Source organism: Ovis aries, chromosome 2 (assembly GCF_016772045.2).
Source record: "Ovis aries strain OAR_USU_Benz2616 breed Rambouillet chromosome 2, ARS-UI_Ramb_v3.0, whole genome shotgun sequence".
NCBI classification, from domain to species: Eukaryota; Metazoa; Chordata; class Mammalia; order Artiodactyla; family Bovidae; genus Ovis; species Ovis aries.
The window spans coordinates 137,376,161-137,400,496 of record NC_056055.1 but is presented as its reverse complement, the minus strand read 5'-3'; the positions used below and the strand labels follow the sequence as shown (position 1 = coordinate 137,400,496).

Sequence of the window (24,336 nt, the reverse complement as noted above, 5' to 3'; positions counted from 1 at the left end):
GTGTGCTCTTCACATAGACTTAGCCTCAGCAAAAGCATTTTAGGATGCTGTTCCAAATTCAAGTTCTTGGTGTGTGTGTACAATTCAGTATGAAAGAGACTGTTTAGATTTCCTGCTCTGATAGGCAGAATAATGCCTACAGAGTCTGTGTCCTCAACAACCCGCACCCCACCCCAACCTGTGAGTGTGTTGTTAAGTGGCAAAGGGGAATTCAAGTTGCAGATGGATTAAAGTTGCTAATCAGCTGATTTAAGATCAGCGAGATTGTTCTGGATTATCCAGGCGGGCCCAGTGTGATCACAGGGATCCTTACAGACGTAGAAGAGGGAGGCAGGAAAGGGATCTGAAGGTGCTTGGCTGCTAACCTCTCAGATGGAAGAAGCTGCGAGCCAAGGAGTACAGGCAACCTTAGAAGCTGGCAGGGCAAGGAAACCTAATTTTCAGAAAGGAGTTGTCAACACCTTGATTTTTTTTTTTTTTCCCCGAGTCCAGTGAGACCCATTCTAGACTCCTGAACTACGGGAACTGTAAGATAAGAAATCTGTTTCAAGCCACTTAAGTTGGTGGTAACTTGTTCTAGCAGCCACAGAAAAATAATACCTCCACTCAAGGTCTTGTTATAGACGGCTGTTGCCACTAGGTCGCTTAGTAGTAATGACCTCTGATACTTTCCCTGCCGTTCAGGGCAGTGGAGAGTGGCTCTTATACATCCCACCTGGAGAGGGTTGGGCTGTGGTCATTTTTCAGTGAATACTTGTGCATCCCCATTGCCAGCAGCTGCTCCAGGAGCTTGGGATAGGTCTCTGGGTCAAAAACAGCAAGATTTGTGCCCTCATGGAGCTGCATTCTAGGTGCCTCATGCCCCTGACCTATGTGAGGGCAGAGACTTTGTGTCCAGACACTCAGCCAGGCAGAGGGTCACTAGTACATGGTTGTGAATAGCAGTGACTTCCCTGGAAAAAGACCGGTTTGTTTCCTATTTGACTACTTGGAAGGCTAGAGTTTTAGCCAACATACTTATACTTAGTTTTCAGGTTGTTTGGAAATGATTCTTTAGGACTAATAGTACATGTTTAATACAATAATATTTGCTAGTGCACAGCTAACTGCTGCTGGATGTCAATTCTTGTGAGTGCAGAATTCTCACATATATTTTTAGATCTCCAAATAACCAGTCATCAAAAAAAGAATAGTTTGTTTTATGACTTTAATAACATATGATATACACTTTGGAAAGCCTAACAAGGGGGTTAGTCTGATTGACTGATTCTCTAGTTGAGACTGATTGACTGATTCCAAAAGAGAGAGAAGCGGGCCCTCTTTCCTCTGGAGGAATTTGTTTCAGAGGCAGAGTTTAGATTAAAGCGTGAGTAAGACTCAGTGCTTCCTGTTCTCTTCACCTGGTGGAGAAGGAAGGAGGGGAGGAGCGAACGGATGAAACTCAAGCAGTCTGGGCAGGTTACCAGGTTTGCTGATGGTGGCCAGGGGTGATGAGTGGGGTGTGGACATTCCCTGTTTACCACTGGTCCTTGGCAGAGGAGGGACGGTGCTTCTGTTGGTGGACACCTGGAGACTGAGCCTGGCCAGAAGAGGGGCTCTCAGAAGGCCAGTGGAGCTTCGGTGACCAGACAAGTTGTTCTTGGGCAGCCTGGTCATGTGGACATTGACTGTAGGGCCTCCCAGGCCAAATTAAACTCCCCGGTAGCTGTGTGACTGTGGCCAAACCCAGCCACACAATTAGACTGTCAGGGATAGCATTATTAAATTCAGGCTTTTGCATCAGTCAGGTTACATTGCTCTTCTTGTATCTGAGGCTGGGAGGACTGTATAATTGTCTACCAAACTGGGACATTTTTGGGAATAAAAGGGGGCCCAGGTGTGAGTCAGGCGTGTACTGGGGAAACCTGCACCTTGGTCAGCCCAGCGAAGGGCAGGAAGCTGTAACCACTCTGTGGACACACTGGCCAAAAATGACTCACTACAGCGTGGCCGTTGTGTGGAAGGGCCTAGACCTTTCAGAGGAGGAGAAGGTATGATCTGGAGCCTTTTGTAAGATGCCTGTCCACCACAGAGAGCTCTCCAACTAGGGGGTTTTAGAGCTGTTTTCTGTAAGGCAAAATCTATTTTTTTATCCCCAAATTATGCCACCTTATATTTGAGCCCTTATAAAATAAGTTCTCTTTTGAGAGCTGCCCTCTTGATTACTTTACTTGAGCAACAAAGTTTTGTTTGCTGTAAACACAGTAGCCTAAAGGGACCTCAATCAGTTATAATTGTGGATGCTGATAGAGGTTAAATTTTTTTTAAATATTTAAGTAAAATATGTTGATTTCAAAAGGCAAATAAATTTAGCTCACATTTAGTGATAATTCTCAGGATTTGACACCATAATTGCAAGTCTTGGATGTGGTTATAAACTTTAAAATGTCCTAGAAATGCTTTGAAAAAACTGGGTTAGACACTGCCTTCAGAAAGTAATGTCAAAGCAGCTTTTGGAGTTTGAATACAATTAATTGCTTCATGAAATAAAACTATTAGATGAATATTAAATAAAATGTTATTCAAAACCTTTGTATAAATGATCGCATGTCAATGGACTGTTTCATCTACATTCATAAAGGCATAAATATACAGATTGATTAAAAAAGGATATTTTCCCCCCATGCATGGAGTCTTATGAGGCGCCCTTGGTATTCGAGGGGTGGCGGTTATAATAGAGATGGTGTGGTAACAGCTGGGAGAAGGACATTATCATCTTCTAACTGCAAGGACTCTGGGCGGGGTGAAAAATCTGATTTCTTCAGATTTCCTTCAAAAATGACTGGATTTTGATTTATGGTTTCAGATGGCTGACTAGGTGTACAGGTTCCCCCGCAGGCTCCTCAAGGCTCCGTGATGGCTGAGAGATTATTACTAAAGGCAGAAAGCAGATTGGGATCTGATTTATGACTTCACAAGGAAGGGAGCCACACTCAGGAGTGTATCCTGCCGGGACCACCCTGTGTCCACCCTGAGACCCCTCAGGTGCGGCAGGGACTGGGAGTGAGGGGTGGATCTGGAGGTGAAGGTCTGAAGGCGACCACAGGTGCCAGGTAACACCTTCATTCCCATCTGGAATGCTGGCGGTTAACACTCTGGCAAAACAAAATGAAACAAGACATAGTACTTTTTTCAAAGGGGAAAGGGGATGGAAATGTTGACAGGTGCATGTTTTACAAAGCTTAAATGATTACATCTCAGAGATAAGAATGGATTCTTGCAGACATAAGTGACGCAGTTATGGTATTTGAGAAATAGCTAGGGAAACCTAGGTTTCCTTAGTGTGAATGCTGGCACCCCAGGAACTCAGCCATCTTCCTCTGGCATTGGGGCCTCCCAGGCGGCACTAGTGGTGAAGAACTTGCCTGCCAGTGCAGGAGACACGTGCTCCATCCCTGGGTTGGGAAGACCCCGTGGAGAAGGGCATGGCAACCCACTCCAGTACTCCTGCCTGGAGAATCCCATGAACAGAGGAGCCTAGCAGGCTACAGTCCATAGGGCTGCAAAGAGTCGGACACGACTTAAGTGACTTAGCGCACCTCTATCGTTGAAGACGGGTTTGCAGTCATGACAGCAGCTCCCTACTCACTCAGCCTAAAGTGACGCCTCTGTTAGCAGGCCCCACCCAGAACTCCCTTTCAGAATTCCTGGTCGAGGTGAGACGGAGCAAAAAAACTGACCTTTTTTAGACAAGAGCAGAGCAAGGGAAACAAGGATTATCAGACATGTGATGAGAGCTGGCAGCATAAAAGGGAATGCCTGAAGTAAACCAGGAGGAAACTTGGAAAAAAACCCAGAAGCAGAAAGAACAGAGGGGGAAAACCCTTCTAGGTAAAATGTTTAGAATTTTGAGGATATGTTAATTCACAAAATAAGAATAGGGTGCATTGTTATGTGAAAGGCACAATCCATCAAAGAGCTTTTGGACACTACAAATTTAGTTGCTGAAACTTAAAAATTAGAAATACTAGAAAATTAAGTCAACTCTCAGAGCTCTCAAGAGGGAAGGAAAAGGTAAAGATTAATCCAGGAGGTCCAACACCTGACTAGCTAACAGAGGTTCCAGAAAGAATAGAAAATGGAATGAGTGACCTGATGGAGGCACCATGAGAATTCTCTGGAACTTGATGTCCTAGCTCTCTAGATTAAAAGAAGCCACACAGCACACAGTGAGTAGTAATGGTTCACACATAGGTACTGTTGTGCTGTTTGGAATCCCTTGGATGAAATGCAGAGCCTAAAAGTCACTTTTAAGAAATGAAAGTAGGACTTAACGTCAGAATTTTCATTGACAACACTGGATTCTAGAATAAATTAGAGCAGTTAATGTCAATGTTCTGAAGAATGTGTTGTCCAACCTAGATCCTACACCCAAGCTCTCAGTCGAGAGCAGAGCAAAATAACATTTTGGTGTTATTTTGAACAATAGAACAAAGAACAATATCACTGTTCTTTAGGATGACATTTAAGAAAATCAAATAAGAGGAAAACATGAGATCCTAGGTCAAAGGAGACCAACTTGAGAGGGCAATGAAAGGAAGGGCTAGGATGACCCCATATAACAGCCAGAGATGACTCTGACCTTGCTTCTAGAACACTCAGGAGCCCCAAGGGCCCTGAGGAGGACATCTGAGCAAAGACAAGCTCCTGACTTCCACCCAAGGTATGATTGGGAGCTTAGAAACCATAGAGGTTGGAATGAAAGCAAACAACAGAAGAGGGGAATAGAGGTAATGAGAACGCCAAGAAAAGCAAAAGTTGTGGTCCAAATGTCAGGCACACCAAACAATTGATAGAATGTAAGGAAAGCAAGTCTGCTTGACCTTGATGCTAGGAACAATGCCCTTGGGGGCCAAGAGCTTTTCTCACATTTTATTTATATTTTATTTTGGCTGCACAGGCACTGTGTCGCAGCGGCACAGGCGTCTCTGGGTGTGTGTGTTCTAGGGCATAGGTTCAAGAGTTGCGGAGTCTTATCCACTGGACCACCAGGGACATCCCCAAGAGCTGCTAATAGTGGTGCCTGATAAAGAGTAATTTCAGTGCTGTTTGGTTCAGCACTGAATATCGTTTACCTGGTCATATAAAAGAACAGGTGACCAAACTGGTTACAACACAAAATGTAAACGGTAATGGTTCTGATAATAGTGTAAAAATAGGATTTAGAGAAACCAAGAGGAAAGTTGGGCAAACAGTGCCGATAGCATCATACTCCTAACTGGGGAATGGAAAAATTTTTGTCAAAAGTTGATGAAGGGAAAGCATAAGTTAAAATATATTACTTAAAACGTAAAGGGTAGCAAATAGAAGAAATAATGTAGTTATTAAACATAGGAGGGAAAGTAGCTGGTAGTTTAAGCTCTTTTTTTTTTTTTTCCTATTGTGGCATCAACAGTTAATTGCCTAAAGCTGGTAAGCTGAGAAATAAATGTATCAGCAAAATATCTAGAGTTACAGAGTAGTAAATTCAGAATTTTTAAAAAAGGACTTTGCCCAGAGAGTAGGGTCTTGAGATGAATGTGGAATCTGTTGCTCTCTCCTGTAAATTCTTTCATTTTTATTTCTTGCCATTTGTCTTTATTACTGTTAAAAATTAAGGAATGAACTCGAAGATGGGCTAAATGTCGAGGTGACAGTTGAATTATTAATGTCATCTTCTAATTTAAGGCTTAATTTGGACAAACTAAGAAGGCTGTGTTTTAAGTTAAGCAATAATAGTGTCCTTGTTCTAGTGAAGCAGTATTTCACATTTCCTGGGACAAAGTTGCATAGCTAGAGACAGAATCTTTAATCCTTGAGGAAATGAATTAGTGCCAAAAACAATGAAGCAAAGCTGCTATTGTCCTTAAGAGTTTTAAAAGTACCCCAGTGTTGAGAACTTTTGGTTGCTGTATTAATAGTTATGCAAAAGTATACTGACTCTGTTTGGGAGAGAACTTGACTATAGGAAACAGGAGTAAGGCTTACTTGAAGTTTGAAATAACTTTGTGATTAAATAGCATGATAGGGTCCTGAATCTTTGTGCCAAGAATTTTGATCTAGACTGCAAAGACCTGAATTTATGTTACCGCCACAGTTGTGTAGTTTGACATCGTATTTCACTATTTCAAATTTTGTTTCTCATCTTTAAAGATGATGTGGTTTTGCACATTTTGAGTTTTGTATCTTACAGGTAGGTTTCCAATATGTTAGAATCCCAAGGCAGTTTTTATGTCAGTACAGCTTGAAAACAGTGGAGGTGATCGTCCACTGGCCCTGTGAAAAGCAATTTGGGAAGTAATTTTTCTTGTTCATTTTGGTGTCTAAAACAATCTAAGTTCAAACTCAGACTCTTGCCCTTCCTTGATTACGGTTTTTCTTTTGACCTGATAAGGGAATAGGTTTCTTGGACCTTGTTCTGTTAATTTCCATCATTTCCCTTTGAAGGCCATAACTTTTAGGTCCCTTGATCCCTGTCACTCTGAATGTGGGTTGCTACCGTACTTCTGAATTCTTCTCATCCTGCGTGGGTCAGTAAGAAGAGCAGCCGCTGCTGCCGCTGCTTAAAGGAAAATGAACTGCCTGGCAGCTGCTGCCTGGGTCCTAGGAGTTGCTGTGGGTATCCAGGCAGTGCCCAGACTGCCTGCTGCTCACTAAAACCAGCTTCACAGGGGGCAAAAAAGTAGGATTTGAGCAGAAAGTGGATTTGTATGTGGCCCGAGTCTCCCCGCCAGATTCAAGCTGCCCTTCCTAGAGCTGCACTCGCTGTGCTGTCCCAGGAGCTGGCTGGTTCCGATTGGCTTAGGCCGGTGCCCAGGTCCTAAAAGACTTAATTAGGAAGTAGAGGGGTTGCACCAGGCCAGTGTCATTGACTGGATACATACAGCTCTGTTTTCATTTCTTTGTCCTTGCTAGGCATAGCCTTAGCGAATGGGTTGTGATCTTTTGTGATGAAGGCTGGTTCTAAACAGAAATCAAAATTTGCTTAGTTCCTGAACAAGCGAGGGCAACTTTACCTTGAGGATTAAGACACCTATCAGTTGTTGACTTTGATGTGAGGGAGGGGGGAGGTACCGGGTTCTTCCATCAAAGTGCTTCCTTGCCTTTTCTATGACCCTGATATTATCTGACTGAGCTCCACCTGCCCTCCCCATTGCTTTCCTGATTTTCCTGTAAGTGTGGGTTTCATGGAATGGGGTGCAGTTAGAGCAGGGACCTGGGAGAAGGGACAGGGCTGGGGACACAGGGGGCAAAGAGACAACTAACACTGTTTTCCAGAGGTATGTTTCTCTCCTTTTGTCCAGTTTTCTTTTCCTTTCGTGTCGTCCCCTCACCCCAAAATCTATAGGAGCTTGGCATTTATAGCACAGGGGGAATTTTTGCTGCCACAGCTCCTTTAACCAGCCAGCAAACTGGAGTTGAAGGGCCAGTCTGTCTTGCTTGTGTGGAAATCTGCTGGCTCCCTAGAGGCAGAAGTCCTCCCAGGTAGCTGGGGGCGGGGGTGGGGCTGGGGTCGTGGCCGGAAGGACCTGGAGGGAGCAGCTTGACCTGAAGGATTGTCTATGTAAATGGAACAATCTCCGCAGCATTGTCGACAACAGGAAACCCGGAAGCACCGGTTGGGCTAAAGGGTTGGCGGAAGCCAGCCTGCTTGGCAGGTGCGCCTCTGTGGCCCTTGGCACCAGAACCTGGAGCTCCGCAGACCAGGTTGCCCATCCCCAAACCCCGTCTTGTTGCATCGCCGATTCTTATGCCTCCATTTACTCTGGCTCCTTCCCTGTCAGCCTTTGCACGTGCTCTGCCCCTCACCGGGCCACCTCCAGCTCCTGACATCTCTAGGTGACACTTCTTGGGGCAGATTTAGTGCCCTCTGGACCAGGCACAGCACTCTGCCCCACCCTGGCATGGCTGCTGCTGCTAAGTCTCTGCAGGGTCATGGCTTCTGCCTCCCTGCAATTTAAAGATAATGGATCTGGCTTCCTCAGGGCCAGGGTTGGGCAGGGAGAGGGGGCAATTCTTACTCATCCTAGGAGGCTCTTAAATGCTTGTGAAATGAATAAATGAACCAACGAGCAAGGGTCAACGGGAAATAACAAGCCCAATGCCTGCCTTTGGGGTAGCTTGCCAGGCTCCTTGGGAGGGGATGAGGACAGGAAGTGGTCAGAGAAGATACACTGTAATAACCTTGGAACTCCTGGCCTGCTCTTTCCAGCCTTTCCCTTGGAGTCATCATTACCTTTATAGGAAATCTCCTCCCGACCTTCACCCCATCCAGCTGCAAAAATGCTCCGCCTTCCCTCACCCTTTCTGAATTGGTCTTAAATCTGCCAGGAAAGGAAACCGGTCTTGTTTCAATATTTCACTTGTGTAGGTTTTGCCCTTCCAGCTAGACTGTAAACAACTGAAAAATCCTGGATTTTATTTCCTAGGAAGCAATTTAAAGGAATGGAGAGAACATGGCTCCAAAGTAGTTTTTTTCCTGACTCTCAGCTACCTATGAGACCTTACGGGCAGAGTACTTGCCCTCCTCCCAAAAGCCTCTGTTGGCTCATCTGTAGAGTTAGAGGCTGAACACATTTTCCAGTGCTTCCGGTGCCCACATCCTGTGCTTCTGACCCCAGCAGTTTGCTTATCCCTCCCAGTACCTGGACAGGGTTCCATCTTCACCCTTGCTGAATCATTGAACTTGTCCACTCACAGGGTCTAGGCTAGTTCACCTTGCAGCTCTTGGTCTGAACCCCTGGGATCAGGCAAGGATGATGTTAACAAAATAGGTGTGGGATAGGAGCCCTTGGCCTTGCTCTGCCCAGAAGTCCTGCCCAGTGTCTGTTCCAGTTCTGTACCTTGGAGAGTGCTCCTTCGTCCTGTAAATGCTGGGCGGATTGGAGGTAGCGGCTGATGGTGCTGCCATCCGAGGGGCTGGGGGGAAGGATGGTGCTAGGGCCCCATGTTCACGTGTGAGTGAGTCTGCCAGTGTTTTGTAAGGCCCGCTTCACTGGCTCTCCCTGGCAGAGTCTGGCACCCCTCTCTGTTTTCTCTGCATTTTTATTCCGTTGCATCCACTGCACTGCATTGGTTTTAAAAGAAAATGTGTTAAATCCTTTATTGGGATCATAGCAAAGACAAAGCTGTAAGGCCTGTTGTTGAGCCCGGAGAGGGTGGTGTTATTATTTGTCTTAGTTTTTGTTATTTGCATCTGAGAGTTACGAGTTTCCTGAAGGCCAGGATTGGCTTTTCTGTTTTGGGAGTTGGCTGTTGGTTTACATTTGCGTTCCCAGCCGTTTTTCCCAGCTCTAGCCTGGTTGCTCTTTCAGCTCTGTTTCTCTCTGTCCAGGTCCGGTGTACGTCCTTTTCTCTTTGTTTCTTTTCCTTGTTGTCAGTTAGTTAGCCAGACCCCAAAGACTGTAAAACTGATGGTAATTAAAAGGCATTAGAAGGCAATGGCACTCCACTCCAGTACTCTTGCCTGGAAAATCCCATGGATGGAGGAGCCTGGTGGGCTGCAGTCCATGGGGCCGTGAAGAGTCATACACGACTGAGCGACTTCACTTAAACTTTTCACTTTCACGCATTGGAGAAGGAAATGGCAACCCACTCCAGTGTTCTTGCCTGGAGAATCCCAGGGACGGGGGAGCCTGGTGGGCTGCCGTCTCTGGGGTCGCACAGAGTCGGACATGACTGAAGCGACTTAGCAGCAGCAGCAGCAGCAGCAGCAGCAGCAGCAGCAGCAACCCAAAGCCTAAACAGACGTTTCTACAAACAAGACATACAGATGGCCAAAAAACACATGAAAAGATGCGCAACATCAGTCATTACTAGAGAAATGCAACTCAAAAGCACAAGGAGATATCACCTCACACTTGTCAGAATGGCCTTCATCAAAAAGTCTATAAACAATAAATGCTGGAGAGGGTGTGGAGAAAAGGAAACCGCTCTTGCACTGTTGGTGGGAATGTAAATTGATATAATCATTATGGAAGACGGTATGGAGATTCCTTAAAAAACTAGGAATAAAACCACCATATGACCCAGCAATCCCACTCCTAGGCATAAACCTTGAGGAAACCGGGGCTGAAAAAGACACTTGTATCCCATTGTTCATTGTAGCCCTATTTACAATAGCTAGAACATGGAAGCAACCTAGATGCCCATCAACAGATGAGTGGATAAAGAAGTTATGGTACATATACATAATGGAATAATACTACGCCAAAAAAAGGAACGCATTTGAGTCAGTTCTGATGAGGTGAATGAACCTAGAACCTATCATACAGAGTGAAGTGAGTTAGAAAGAGAAAGATAAATATTGTATTCTAATGCACATATACGAAATCTAGAAAGATGGTACTGAAGAATTTACTTACAGGGCAGCAGTGGAGAAACAGAAAGAATAGACTGGACACAGAGGGGAGGAGAGGGTGAGATGTATGGAAAGAGTAATATGGAAACTTACATTACCATATGCAAAATAGATAGCCAACAGGAATTTGCTGTATGGCTCAGGAAACTCAAAAGGGGCTCTGTATCAATCTAGAGGAGTGGGATGTGGAGGGAGATAGGAGAGAGGTTCAACAGGGAGGGGATATATGTATACCTATGGCTGATTCATGTTGAGGTTTGACAGAAAACAGCAAAATTCTGTAAAACAATTATCCTTCAATGAAATAAAAAAGACATTAGCAAAAGAACACAGCAGAAAGATAGTGTGTCTTTAACGATCCCATTGGCTGAGAAGCAGTCAGCTTTTAAGGATTGTGGGTTTAGTTTAGGAGCCTCTCTTGCTGGAGATGGCAGGAACCTTGAGGTGGGAGGGGAGAGGGAACATTGTGGTGCCTGCTGCATGGAAGGTACTCTCAGACCATCCCTGAATCCTTGGTGGAGACTGATTGGATGAAAGAAGAGGAGCTTGTCAAGAGGACCAAGTGCCAGAAAGTGAGAATTGATGCAGAAAGAGGCTACAAAACAGTAATTCGGTCGAGGTGTATCTCGGGGAAAGATTTGGTTCCAAATCTATATTGTTAAAAGGTAAACTGAGGCATATTAAAAACTTGACAAGTTTATTTGAGTAGAAATCAGTGCAAACCTGGCAGTGTCGAACCAGCAGGAGCAGGAAAAGACACAGAAAGTAAGGACAGGAAGGAAGCAAAGCGAGGAAATGATTCGATTGGCTTACCGTCTGGGTGCCTATTTGCGACCAGTTGCCCCTGGGTTTGGTTTTGTAACCTTGAGACGTTTGCAGGCTGGGATTTCAGTTTGCTTCTATAGGCTGCCATAGTCTTAGACCCGCCTCAGTCCAGTGGCCACCGGGTTTAATCAACTAAACAGTATATAAACTGGAAACCTGGGGGATATTCAAAAGTTACCTTTGAACCCTGCGCCCCCACCCTAAGAAGACACAGTGTTAGAAACAGATGTATTATCATTTCAGTTTAATGTGACCATTTTTCTCCCCCAGCGAGGGAGTGTTTGTTTTGTCTGAGTTCCTTGTGATGTCCTTGGCTTAGGTGTAGGGGGCAAGCTCTGTGGAAAGTGCCTTCTAAAACACCAGACTCGTGCCCAGCAGAGAGCTGCTGATACTGTGAGAGATGGGCGTGTCTTTCACCTGTTTCAACAACCCCTCTTCTTGTGCTTTACTTGCATCTTTGTTTGTGTGTCACAGGGCTCTGCTTTTGTTCTCCCTCACCACCTAAACTGGCAGAGAATTAGGCGGCTTTTTGACAAGGGAATAATTCCTGTATCTCTTGGCTCTGACTCTAAGTGTTAAATGCATATTCAGCTCAAATCTCCAAATTCTCTGTTTCGTCAACAGATTGCTCGTGGGGGCTCCCCGCGCCGTGGCCCTTCCGCTGCAGAAGGCCAACAGAACAGGAGGCTTGTACAGCTGCGACATCACCTCCCGGGGGCCGTGCACTCGAATTGAATTTGATAACGATGGTGTGTTCTTTTGAACTTGCTCGGTGTTCCCTTGGCCAACTCAACCTGTATCCCACTTGCCCTTTCCAAGAGGAAGGAAAGAGGGGGACAAGCATTTATTCTTGGAGAGAAGGCCTCTCTTAATTGCCTGGGCCTTGACTGTTTCTTGCCTGCCCTGTGAACATGTACTTTTTTAAGTCACTTTGGCTGCCCTGTTTTTGGTGTCTCCCCAACCCTGGTTTCCAAACTGGTATGGTGTATTGATGTTGCCACCTAGTGATGTGTTGAGGTTCTACAGGAGACTTGAAAAATTGTTCAGAAAATAGAATGTGTATCCTGTACTCAGCAGCCAAAAGTTCTCATTTGCTGTTAAAATATTAGGGAGAAAGGCTGTTAAATATAAGATCTCTCTAAAATGAGAGCTGGACAATATGGATAAAATTTCCCTATTATCTCAGATAGAGGCTTGTTTTGTATAGACTGTGTGGTGGGCAGAGCAATTAGTGTCCTGAGAAGCTGCAGCCAAACCTAATTTGGCGTTCTCGGTCTACACAGATTTGCAGCTTCATGTTTATGTTCATCTCTTGGTTTTTTTTTTTTTTTTAAATCTTTTTAGCAACAAATTTTTTTTTAACTGATTGGAAAATAATATATGTTAATTGTGAAAAATCTGTAAATGACATTGAACTATAAAGAAAAACCCAAACCCACCAATAATGTAGAGATAATCCCTAGTTACTTACCATTTTGGCATTTTTCCTTCTGCCTGCCTAAAGTTGTTTAATTTTGATGTTTTCGTAATGATTCAAAATTGAAAATCATGCCTGCCTTCTCATTAAGGAAGGCAAAATTTTGGATGTAGGGTTATACAGTAGGCTCAAATTGATACTGAAGAGCACACGGTGAGATTTTTGGTTTCCCTCTCTCCTTTTTGGAAGGAGGAGGTAAAAATAAAGATACCATTTTCCTTTCTTTCATCAATAGAAAGATAGAAAGTGGATCTGAGGCCTTGTTTTCCCATCTCCAGTAAAGAAAAGCAAAGTTCAAGCTATCATGTAACAAATTTGAGGGTATGTAGAGAAGTAACTCCCTTTTTGTTAGTTTGGATGGTCATTTCTGTTCTTGGGACTCTGGGTGTCAGAGAAGGTGAAGGGCCACCAGGTAGAATTATATACTTTATGTAAAGAATTTAGTGAAACATTCATACCAACAACCACTCACCTGTTTTCTTAAGATGGAAAGTAATTTTTATGGATTGAGTAACTGCACTTAACTAAGTAGTTAGACTTGGAGTCAAGGCAGTTTAGAAGCTGTTTCTTACATTTTGCTCATTAATTGGTTCATGGAGTGTTGCAGTAGCTTTGAAGTCGTAGCTCTGTGTGTGTGTGTGTGTGTGTGTGTGTGACCTATGCTGCTTTCTCCGCAGCTGACCCTTCATCGGAAAGCAAGGAAGATCAGTGGATGGGAGTCACTGTCCAAAGCCAGGGTCCCGGCGGCAAAGTTGTGGTAAGTATACAGAGATGTGTCCGTTCTGCGCTGAGTGCCCGTTGTGTGCTGCTGCTGCTAAGTCGCTTCAGTTGCGTCCGACTCTGTGCGACCCCATAGACGGCAGCCCACCAGGCTCCCCCATCCCTGGGATTCTCCAGGCAAGAACACTGGAGTGGGTTGCCATTTCCTTCTCCAATGCATGAAAGTGAAAAGTAAAAGTGAAGTCGCTCAGTCATGTCCGACAGCTCTACAAGCTGCTTTTCCTTAGAATGTTTAGATCCAAAAAACTTACTTAAAAGCATTTACTGAATGTCCCTACAACTTTAGGTGGTCTTGAAAAACCAAAGCAAAACCTTACATGGTTTTTGTCCTAGGAACTATGCAGCTATTATAGATGAGTTACGAAAATATGGGAATGCTCATGCAAAGTAAGGATCAGATCTTTTTAAACTCTTTAGTTTCTGGGCTACTTCAGATAGAAGTGGTAGCCAAGAAAAAAGGGTTGTTCGGTGGAATGTGTTAGGTGGCCTTGGAGGTGCCAGACTGGATCATGACGGTCTTTCTGTCTCTTTCAAAATCTGGTTGCTGTAACAATTTTATGTAGAATTTTGAGAAAAATGAGAATTTTACCAAGTATTGAATTTTTACATCTAAGGAGATACATTATAGGATATTGACTTGGACATTGTGTTTTCCACCTGTGTTATATAGAGGGTGGCCATGAATACCCATATGTGAAAATTAGAGTTTATTTAGTCTCTCCCGGCAGTGTGATTTTTTTTTTCTGCCTTTTAAAATAAACTTAATCTCAGAGTTTAAAGGATAAGTTAAGATAGGATTGATTGTGAGGAAATAGTATGGATAATAGGAAAATGCCTTTGTTTTAGCCCAATTCTTGGGAAAATATGTCCATGATTTCTCTCCTCTAGAACATGTTCCTTCTTTTCGAGAACATACTGATACGAAGGTTTGTGTAGCCACTAAAAGCCAATTAAATTGAGAAGATTAAATAAGGTGTTTCCCGTTGTTTATGTGACAGGTAAATTTACAAATAAACTGCCTGTGAATTGCAGATTGTTGTTGCTTAAACACTGAGTCATATGTGTGTGCATGTGTGCTAAGCTGCTTCAGTCGGGTGCCACCCTATGGACTGTAGCCCACCAGGCTCCTCTGTCCATGGGATTCTCCAGGCAAGAATACTAGAGTGGGTTGCCATGCCCTCCAGGGAATCCTCCTGACCTAGGGATCAAACCTGTATCTCTTATGTTTCCTGCATCAGCAGGCAGGTTCTTCACCACTGGCGCCACCTGGGAAGTCCCACTAAGTCATATCTGACTCTTTTGCGCCCGCACGGACTGTAGCCTGCTAGGCTCCTCTGTCCATGGCATTTCCCAGGCAAGAATACTGGAGTGGGTTACCATTTCCTTCTCCAGGGGATTACAAATTGGCCTTCAATATTTAGATTGCAGCATTATTCTCTGGGTGACGATAAGACAGAAGTCCTGTGCTGGATAATGGTCTGTTTCTTGCAACTTTGGGGAACATTTGCTGGTTTTCTGGTGTAGTCTCAGGATGAGGACACATTTAACATCCCCTTTAGAATTAACCTCTTGATTGTTGACAATTCCATTGGTTTGTAATGAAAAACTTCAGGTTTGCCAACACATGTGGGCTACTTTATTCATCTGCTTGCAGACGTGTGCTCATCGATATGAAAAAAGACAACATGTTAATACAAAGCAGGAATCCCGAGACATCTTTGGAAGGTGCTACGTCCTAAGTCAGAATCTTAGGATTGAAGATGATATGGATGGAGGAGACTGGAGTTTCTGTGATGGCCGATTGAGAGGTCATGAAAAATTTGGTTCTTGCCAGCAAGGTGTAGCAGCTACTTTTACTAAAGACTTCCATTACATTGCGTTTGGAGCCCCAGGCACTTATAACTGGAAAGGTATGCCATATATTTATAGAAATGGAGATTAGAATGACTGTATAATTTCTGCCTATGCACCATGATTTAGTACATTTTAAGTTAAAACAGAATGTGTCATAAGGCATGTTTATATTATAGAAGTAGAGTAGGATTATTAAAATATCTTAATTCTGACTTTTAAAAACAATAGTCAAAATCTATGTTCTAAGATTTTTTTCCCTCTGCCAGCAATTTACATTCATATAACTAATTAACTTCCTTTTGTAAAAATATAGTTAGCATTAGTTTTTGCTGTTTTGTATTTGCTTTTCTGATGAAATTGAAAGTTTTAATTTTAACATAGGGATCTGAAAACTGAGAAGAATTGAGTGGTGTTGTATACAAATAATATTATATTGATACAGACATTTCTTTAGTCATATATTACTCGGGCTATGTTTTGCTAATAAAGCAGGGTAGTTAGAAAGATAAGAAATTAGGAAGTTTTGAGATGATCGCAGATAACTTGTGGAAAGGTTGTTGAATGATATTGTTTAAATAATTTCAAGATGTAGGTGAAGGGCACGACATCATATTTTTTGCCTGGAGGAACACGATCCGTGTCCCTGTAATAAAAGTTCAACTTCTGAAAAAATTAAGCAGATGTAGAAAACCGCTCTATTATAAAGGACAATTTACCTGATTCTAATTCATAGCAAAGAGTAATATATCTGATTCAGAAATAAGATTTTTGGGGAAGAAATTTATTGGAATAAATCCTATGTTCTTACATTTTGTATAGTCAGAAAAACATTGGGAAAATTTTTCATTGTTCATTCAGAAATTTCCAAGTTTTGATTTCTGTTAGGAATGGTCCTTGAGCACCTTCCTGGGTATGCCATTCATAGCAACCTTTGGGAATAATTTCCTCAGGCTACCCACCCTGAGCTGAATCTTCCACATAGCAGCATTTGTTGGGTTATCTTGACCTAATAACACACGGAATTTAGAAATAGTTTTATTTTAGCAAGAGACGGCATACATGGTAAAACAAAATAAAAACACCCACCAATTATGTATGTTTTAATTTCTGGGAAATACATCTTGCCTGCTTTGTAAATGCTGACTTAAAATGTTACCACTTAAAAAAAAAATCATATAGTAGACTTATTATGTGAGATATTCTCTTTTCAATGATTAGGTCTGAAAATTTTTTGAAGATTTAAAATCTCTGGTTAAAAATGATTGGAAGAAAATATCAAAATACTAATCTTGCTTTCACACCATAGTAGAGAAGGTAAATTGATTTAGGATTATAGAAAATATAAAATATATCAGGTTCATATAATTAAAGAGTTTTCTGTAGGTTTAGTTAATTAAGCATTCCATTTTCCATCTATAATTCCATTTTCATGGCATTAAAAAGATAATTCATGAAAACACGTGTGCATTTTTTTTATTACTAGAACAGTTTTGTTTGATGTAAAAATCTACACAAACAGGATTTTTTAACTTTAATAACCTCAGAAGTCACCTTCTGCCTTTTGTCCCTCCAAATTTTTCTTTCTGAACTTAATGATAACATCAGGAATGTTTATTAGAACCATCTATTTTATTTTGTTTCATCTTCATTTTTTTTTCTTTTTTACCATTTCATTCTTTTAGGGATTGTTCGCGTAGAGCAAAAGAATAACACTTTTTTTGACATGAACATCTTTGAAGATGGGCCTTATGAAGTTGGTGGAGAGACTGATCATGATGAAAGTCTAGTTCCTGTTCCTGCTAACAGTTACTTAGGTAGGCATGAGAGTAGATGACATGCCTGCCTCCTCAGATGCCTCTGTGTGACACTGCTGTCACAGGACCCTGGACTGCGAGGCTGAGAAAGGGCCAGACTGGGGCTGGGGGCCTGTGGCTGCATTTAGTGGAATTTAGAGCTTGGTGATCCCTGAGGTATTCTGACTGATACTTGGGGTATCTGACCCGAGCTGCCTCAAAGCAGGAGGAAACCTACTGTCTCCTAAAACCTTCTGACCTGCCTGGAGGTCTGTTTCCTGAGCCACCGTCCACTTCTGTAACCCGCACCAGGCGGTCCATGCAGCCGTGACACAATGCATGCTTGTAAGCAGGAGGCCGAGTTGTCTTCCTCTCCCTTCAGAGTCTCTTTTCGGAGAGATACTCTTGAAGAGCTGCATTTATGAAGTTATTCTTAAGTGGCAGGTCAGGACCTCCAGGTCCATCCTCTGTGACTGCCCCTCTCCAAGGGTTGGCCTTGCTTCTGGATTGTCACAAGGCCCCTGGTGGGTGGCACGGGGGGCTTTCCAGCCGAGCCAGAGCCGCACTGCTAAAGCAGCTCCGAGGACACCCAGATTGTGGTCTAAGTGCCAATTCCTTAACTCCTGACGCTTGTTTGCGTTACTAATGGGTGTCCTAAATTATTCATGTGCATTATGGTAATTACACAAAGGCTTTTAAAAGCTTTAATTCTTGGTATGAGTTGACATAAAGAATAATTACTGTGTAATTCTTGGAAAAAATGTAAAAAATCTACTAAATCTAAATAGTATCCTATTCTTTTTAAAAAATAGAGAAGTACCATATGCTGGAGATCTTACTAGAACAATGGAAGGTTACAGAGGGGAAATAAATGGGTGTAGATCTAAAAATAATTCTAAACAAGATATTAGTAAACATATTCTTTAAAAATTGTTATAATTATATAGATATGTATGAACAATACTGTTAATTAAAAAAAACTTTTCAGAAACTCCCCCACCCCTAAACTAAAAACTTGATGTGAAGACATAGAATGGAGAAAACTTATACTTACCATTTGTTAAGCACCTACTGTATGCTATAAATCACACACTGTTACTTACTACTTTATAGGTTTTATTTGTTCTTTCCAACTATATTATAAAATAAGTATTATTTTCCTTTTGCTGATGGGCGAAAAAATCCCTGTGACTGAGGGAAATTTCCTAGTCCGAGGTCACACAATTAATAATCCCCCAGCCAAGGGAAGAAATGCTCATGAAAATGATTGGGACAGGGTGGGAAGCAGCTGGGTATGTGAATGCTGTCAGTGGCTTTGCAGGACAGGAGGGGAACACAGGGCTGAGTGGTTTGCAGTCTCAATTATTAAATAGGATTTTCCAGGGTAAAATTATTTTCAAGGTAAATATTAATACTATCAATAAGCCAATATTTTATTTGAATACATTTTAACAGAAAACCTCTTCAAATGAGTTACTAAGGGATTAGTTTATGCCATTTCAGTTTAATGGCTCTGGTCAAGAAGCCAACACTTTTGTTCGTAAGATAGATGCCCATGGATTTTATCTTAGTGTCTATTGGAACACGTGAAACTATTAAACTTTTTTTATTAAACACATTTGCCACTTTCAGAATGGGTTTCCTCAAAAGCGGGTACTGGGTCGGGGTGGAGAGAATAGTGCCACATTCCTACTGCTACATTTTGGCTGTCTGTGCATCTGTCATTTCAAAAAAATCAGCAGGTTTTAGGAGGGAAATGATCTGTGTGAGGTTTGGAAGCTGGCAAAGAGGGTGGCTTTCGGATGCAGCGGTGGCCTCATCATTGCGAGCACGGCAGTAGCCAGTGTGCCTCTTACCAAGCATAATTGCTTTTTCTTCAATCTCTTCTGTCCCGTGCATGTGTACAGGCCTGCTGTTTTTGACCAGCGTTTCCTATACAGATCCCGATCAGTTTGTTTATAAAACACAGCCTCCCAGGGAGCAGCCCGACACATCCCCTGATGTGATGATGAATAGCTACCTAGGTTTGTGACCTCTGAGATGACAAATAAATAGTCTTGGTCATGGTCATTTAAGAATTTTTTTTTTTGATCCATACAGAGCATAAATCTTTTTATTTTCTATTTCATTTCAAGTGAAGCACACACAAAAAGCATGCCGCTGTTGAGGCTCTGCAGCCAGAATGGCTTCCAGAGCTGGATTCAATTGTGTCTCCTTTCTAAACTTGTAGCTCTTCCTGTTTTTCAACTCACTTCACAATTTGAGAACTGCAGCAGTAGTGGTGATGCTTTTCGTAAACAAAACCCAATTAAAAGGGTGAGCTTATAATATTCTGCATCTGCCTCATCTTCACATAGGAAGGTTTGCTTTATTTGGACAATTTTGATGTGTGGACATTTGTGTCTGTTTGCCATTTAACCTCAGTTGGTAATCTGACATCCTACCTGATGCTTTATGATGAGGTTTCTAATGTTTTTCTGCCCTCCGAACAAGTGTGTAATTGATATGGATGACAGCTTGCTCACCTCTATTGTTTACGCTAGGTTCTCAAATCTCATCAGTCATGATTTTGTTTGCATGTTTCTGTCTGAGAACTAAGTTGGCCCTAAGGAGTAAAATGCTGGCTGTGGCATATTAATGTTGTTAGCATTCTTTTATTGCCTGATGACCAGAGAGATTGATGAATATAGAAGTTAACTAATCACTGCATTATAGCAAGACCCATAGGCACTCAATTATGCTATGTCAGGTTGCATCTTGGTGTACAGGATGTAACTTTCCCTTGATAATTTAGTATCTAGCTTGATCTCCTTTTACAGCAGTTTCAGTATTGGAATGGAGTTTGAACTGATTCTTAAGCAGCATGTATGCTTCATGATTGAAGTTACACAAATGCTAACTAGCACAGGTGCTTTTCTTTAAATACCTTAACAGGGAAACACCTACTATTTTGTGCTTGAGTCAAATCTCTTGGTGCTGTAATTCTTATCATAGATATGATAGCTTGGGGGGAGGGTCAGAAGGAGAGTGGTGGGAAACGAAAGGTAGTGATGAAGTAACCACTGTTACATACCTCCTGAAAAACAGAGTTGATAAGTACCATGTTTTGTTTTTCTAGGCTTTTCTTTGGACTCAGGGAAAGGTATTGTTTCCAAAGATGAGATCACTTTTGTATCTGGTGCTCCTAGAGCCAATCATAGTGGAGCTGTGGTTTTGCTTAAAAGAGACCTGAAGTCTGCACACCTTCTCCCTGAGCACATATTTGATGGGGAAGGGCTGGCGTCTTCATTTGGCTATGACGTGGCAGTGGTGGACCTCAACAAAGACGGGTAAGAGCCTCTGAGGTTAGTTTACATTTGCAAAGAACTCATTGCTGCTCTGGCTTCTATAGGTGTTGAGAGGAAATACCTTTCCAGGTTAGTTGATGCAAAGAATATTTCTGCTGCCAAATTTTTACCATCCCATCAGTCTTCCTCACTTATATTTTGGTAGCAGACATTCATTACCCTCCCTAGGATGTAGGATTACATTTTCAGGCTTCAGTTTTTACTATGTCCTAGGATCATGGGTCTGTGAGAATTAAAATTTAACTTAAAAAAAAAAAATGACAGCTATGTGGTTCTGTTCTGTGGTTTCTTAAGGGGATTTTGGAGCAGCCAGAATGTCCTCTTGAAAGTAGGGATTGGTGACAAAGTTGATACAAAGGTCTCTGGTTGATAGTGCCAATCTGGGTCTTTGGTAGAGGGTCAAAGGTGGAAGGGAGTGGAATCTTTACTGGGAGGCTCTCTGCACTATAGATGTAACTTGGAAACTGGCTTCAAGTTCTTACAGTTCATGTTTTCCTTTGGGTGTTATTAGAGGCTACCTAGTTTTTTTAAAAAATACTTCAATTGATGAGATATAAATTCCAGATTTGAGGTCCTTTTTATCATATCTCTTTGTGTCCTTAGTACCCGTTCATGTGCAATTCTCCCTAAGCTTGCTGATATTTTGGCCAGTGGTTTACAGTTCTTCCCCTCATTATGTTTTCAGGTGGCAAGATATAGTTATTGGAGCCCCACAGTATTTTGATAGAAGTGGAGAAGTTGGAGGTGCAGCATATGTCTACATTAACCAGCAAGGCAGATGGAATAACGTCAAGCCGATTCGTCTTAATGGAACCAAAGATTCTATGTTTGGCATTGCAGTCAAAAATATTGGTGATATTAATCAAGATGGCTACCCAGGTAGACAAATAGATTGTGAAATGGTCATGATTTATAGATTATGTGATTGTCTAAAATAGTGAGTCCTCATGATCTATTTTAAAACATTGTATTGGAATGCTTTTAAAATGTGACATTTGTTAAAACGTGGTGTTGTTAACAGATATTGCAGTTGGAGCACCCTATGATGGTAAGGGGAAGGTTTTTATCTATCATGGATCTGCGAATGGAATAAATACCAAACCAACACAGGTAACCAGATAACTTGGATTTCTACAGTTAAGCTCTCAGTAGTTTTCTTTCCAATGGATTGTTTAGGTTTATGTGAATTTTCACACTAATCATGTGTTACTTACAAGTCTAAAATAGTATGAACTTTGGTTTTATAAAAAATGTATTAGAAGATAGCTTGTAAATAGATTTAAATGCAATGAGCTGCTTGTTTTAAATTGTAAAATTTCTTTGGTAAACTAAGGATCAAACTAAGCCAAAGGAAAAGACTCTTCTACCCTGACAGCATAAAGAGATAGAATGTGATATATTTTCTTTAGTAGCATATTAAGAAGGGATGAAACTGGACAGACATAAGAGATGATTGTAATTGCATAGAGAATCAGATATCAAAATCTAGAAATTGCTTTAGAGGAAAATAAGACATTTGGAGGGCAGGAAGAGAAGTTTGGTTTGAAATACACTGATTGACTTAATATGGTACATAAAGTTATCAAAAATTCTCTTCTGTCTTTTGAGATACACCATAAATCAGGTAACTTTTGTGAAAATAAAATGCATGGAATGTTTGATCATGTGTGTACTTATTTATAATTCAGTTGTGATTTAATATAATTTGTAAGTAAACTCTTTAACTTCAGTTCAAAAGAGACTTATCTTCATAGCATAAATGAAAGACTTATCTTAGTAGCCAGGTGTCTGTTCTGATGTCCTGTTCCTTTCAGGTTCTTGAGGGTAAAGCACCTTTTTTTGGATATTCAATTGCTGGGAACATGGACCTTGATAGAAATTCCTACCCTGATGTTGCTGTTGGCTCCCTCTCAGATTCAGTGACTATATTCAGGTATGTAATCTCTGGCTTTAAGCTTGTTTGGTAAATCTACTTACACTAGAGTTGGGTGTTTTTTTTTTGACCTTTTGAATTGGAATTTGTAACAACTGTACTTCAAAGGCAAAGTCTAGGTTTTTTCCTGTGAATATACATGTTTAACAAAATTGAGATTGTAATGTACATATCGTTTTGTAACCTGCTTTTGCTGGTTTGTAATGAATAGTGGCCTTTTTCTGTGAGTGAGTATAATGCATAGTGGGTTATTTCCCTGTCGTTGAGTACTTTTCTGAAATGAAGTTAACGGTTGCCTGAGACATTACATGGGTCATGTGTTTATTTAACAACTTTTGGGTTGTTTATTTTGGGTCATAGTTTATTTAACAACTGCCATACTGTCATACTGTCATTGGACAGTTAGGTTGCTTTCCAGGTTTGGTGGTTTACTTCCTTAATACACAAAGCTGGTGAGCATCCTTACTTTTCTTCATGTCCTAGATTATTTCCTTATGATAACTTCCTAAAAGTGAGTTGCGAAGTTGAAGGGCATGTGTGTTTTAGGACTTGTGATTCCTTCAACCAAAATGATCTCCAGAAAGGCTGCAGCGGTTTGCCCATCAGCTGTGTCTCAGTGGCCTTATCCCAACAATTCCATCACTGCTGGAAATTGCCAGGAAAAATTGTGCAAAACATTTTTTTTTTAATTTAAAAAGTAGCATATTCTTTTTCTTTTTTTAAAAAAAGGTTAATACAGAATTGCAGTTAAGTGCAAGTTTTCCAGTATTCTTTCCCTCCATCAAACAACTTTTAATAGTTTTGAGTCTCTCTCCACTTCTAGGGTATCCTCAAACAGCCATACTATAACTGCTGTCTTCTATTCTGGTTTGTAAAAATTAACCTCTTCCATTTTCTCTCCTTGTTAATGCAGATATATCAATCTTATTCTTTTTAAAAGCTCAATGTTATTCCATAATATGCATTTAATGAGTCCTTGGTTGATGGAATTTTTAGATAGTCTGACTTTTAGCTATTATAAACAGTGTGTTAGATGGTGTATTATATATATATCTCCATGTAATGGAATTTTTTAAAGAAAAATTCCTAGAAATAGAATTGCTGGGATCAAGGTTAGCACATTTTTGTATTCATCATGTGTGTGTGTGCATACTCAGCCAGTCTCCAACTCCAGCCACATGGGCTGCACCCTGCCAGGCTCCTCTGTCCATGGGATTTCCAAGGCAAGAATACTGGAGTGAGTAGCCATTTCCTCCTCCAGTGGATTTTCCTGACCCAGAGATTGAACTCTCATCGCCTGCATTGGCAGCTAGATGGATTCTTTACCACTGAGCCACCTGGGAAACCCTTACATATACCCGCAGAAAAGTTGTAGCAATTTATGCTCACAGCAGCAACCTACCAGAGGGCCCATTTTCTCACACCTTTACCATCCCAACAGGATGAATCTATTTAATTTTTGCCTCTGTGGTGTGATCTCATCTTTTGATTGAATTTGCAATTCTTTGATCGTTGGTGAAAATGAACCATTTGAGTTTTGTTTTTTAAAAAAACGATTTGGCTTTATAGTCATTTTTATCTAAAGAATCTCTTCAAAGAAATGGGCAACGATGTACAGCAAAACCCTAAATGAAAAATAATCTGTATGTCATGTGTACACTTGGTACCGCCGTTGCTCTGTATTCTTCTGGAAGGATGCCAAGCATAGATGTTGCCTCTATATCTAAAAGAGTATCCTAACCAAAACCCCTGGGGATAATAAACTGACACCAGGATACTTTTGAAGATAATACTACTTTAAAAAAAGACAGAATATACTGTGTATTTATATAATGTGGTATAAAATACTATAGAAAAATAGTCTCCTAGTTAAATGGTAAGATCTATGAAAGTCATTTTATGAGAAAGCTAAGAACCAGAAGAGACATTACAGATGGCAAAAGTGGGAG

At 41.5% G+C, this 24,336-nt stretch overlaps 1 protein-coding gene across 2 annotated transcripts in view; it reads left to right on the top strand.

Annotated features, from left to right (window-relative positions):
* The window catches only part of ITGA6 (integrin subunit alpha 6), an 87,329-nt gene that overhangs the window by 27,110 nt on the left and 35,883 nt on the right, over positions 1 to 24,336 (top strand). For both annotated transcript variants that reach the window (XM_027964851.3, XM_042243719.2), the window contains exons 2-9: positions 11,828 to 11,952; positions 13,358 to 13,437; positions 15,115 to 15,370; positions 16,997 to 17,128; positions 20,226 to 20,436; positions 21,140 to 21,333; positions 21,476 to 21,564; positions 22,269 to 22,387. In XM_027964851.3, the coding sequence (XP_027820652.1) occupies positions 11,828 to 11,952; positions 13,358 to 13,437; positions 15,115 to 15,370; positions 16,997 to 17,128; positions 20,226 to 20,436; positions 21,140 to 21,333; positions 21,476 to 21,564; positions 22,269 to 22,387 (1,206 nt within the window). The remainder of the gene's footprint in view (positions 1 to 11,827; positions 11,953 to 13,357; positions 13,438 to 15,114; positions 15,371 to 16,996; positions 17,129 to 20,225; positions 20,437 to 21,139; positions 21,334 to 21,475; positions 21,565 to 22,268; positions 22,388 to 24,336) is intronic.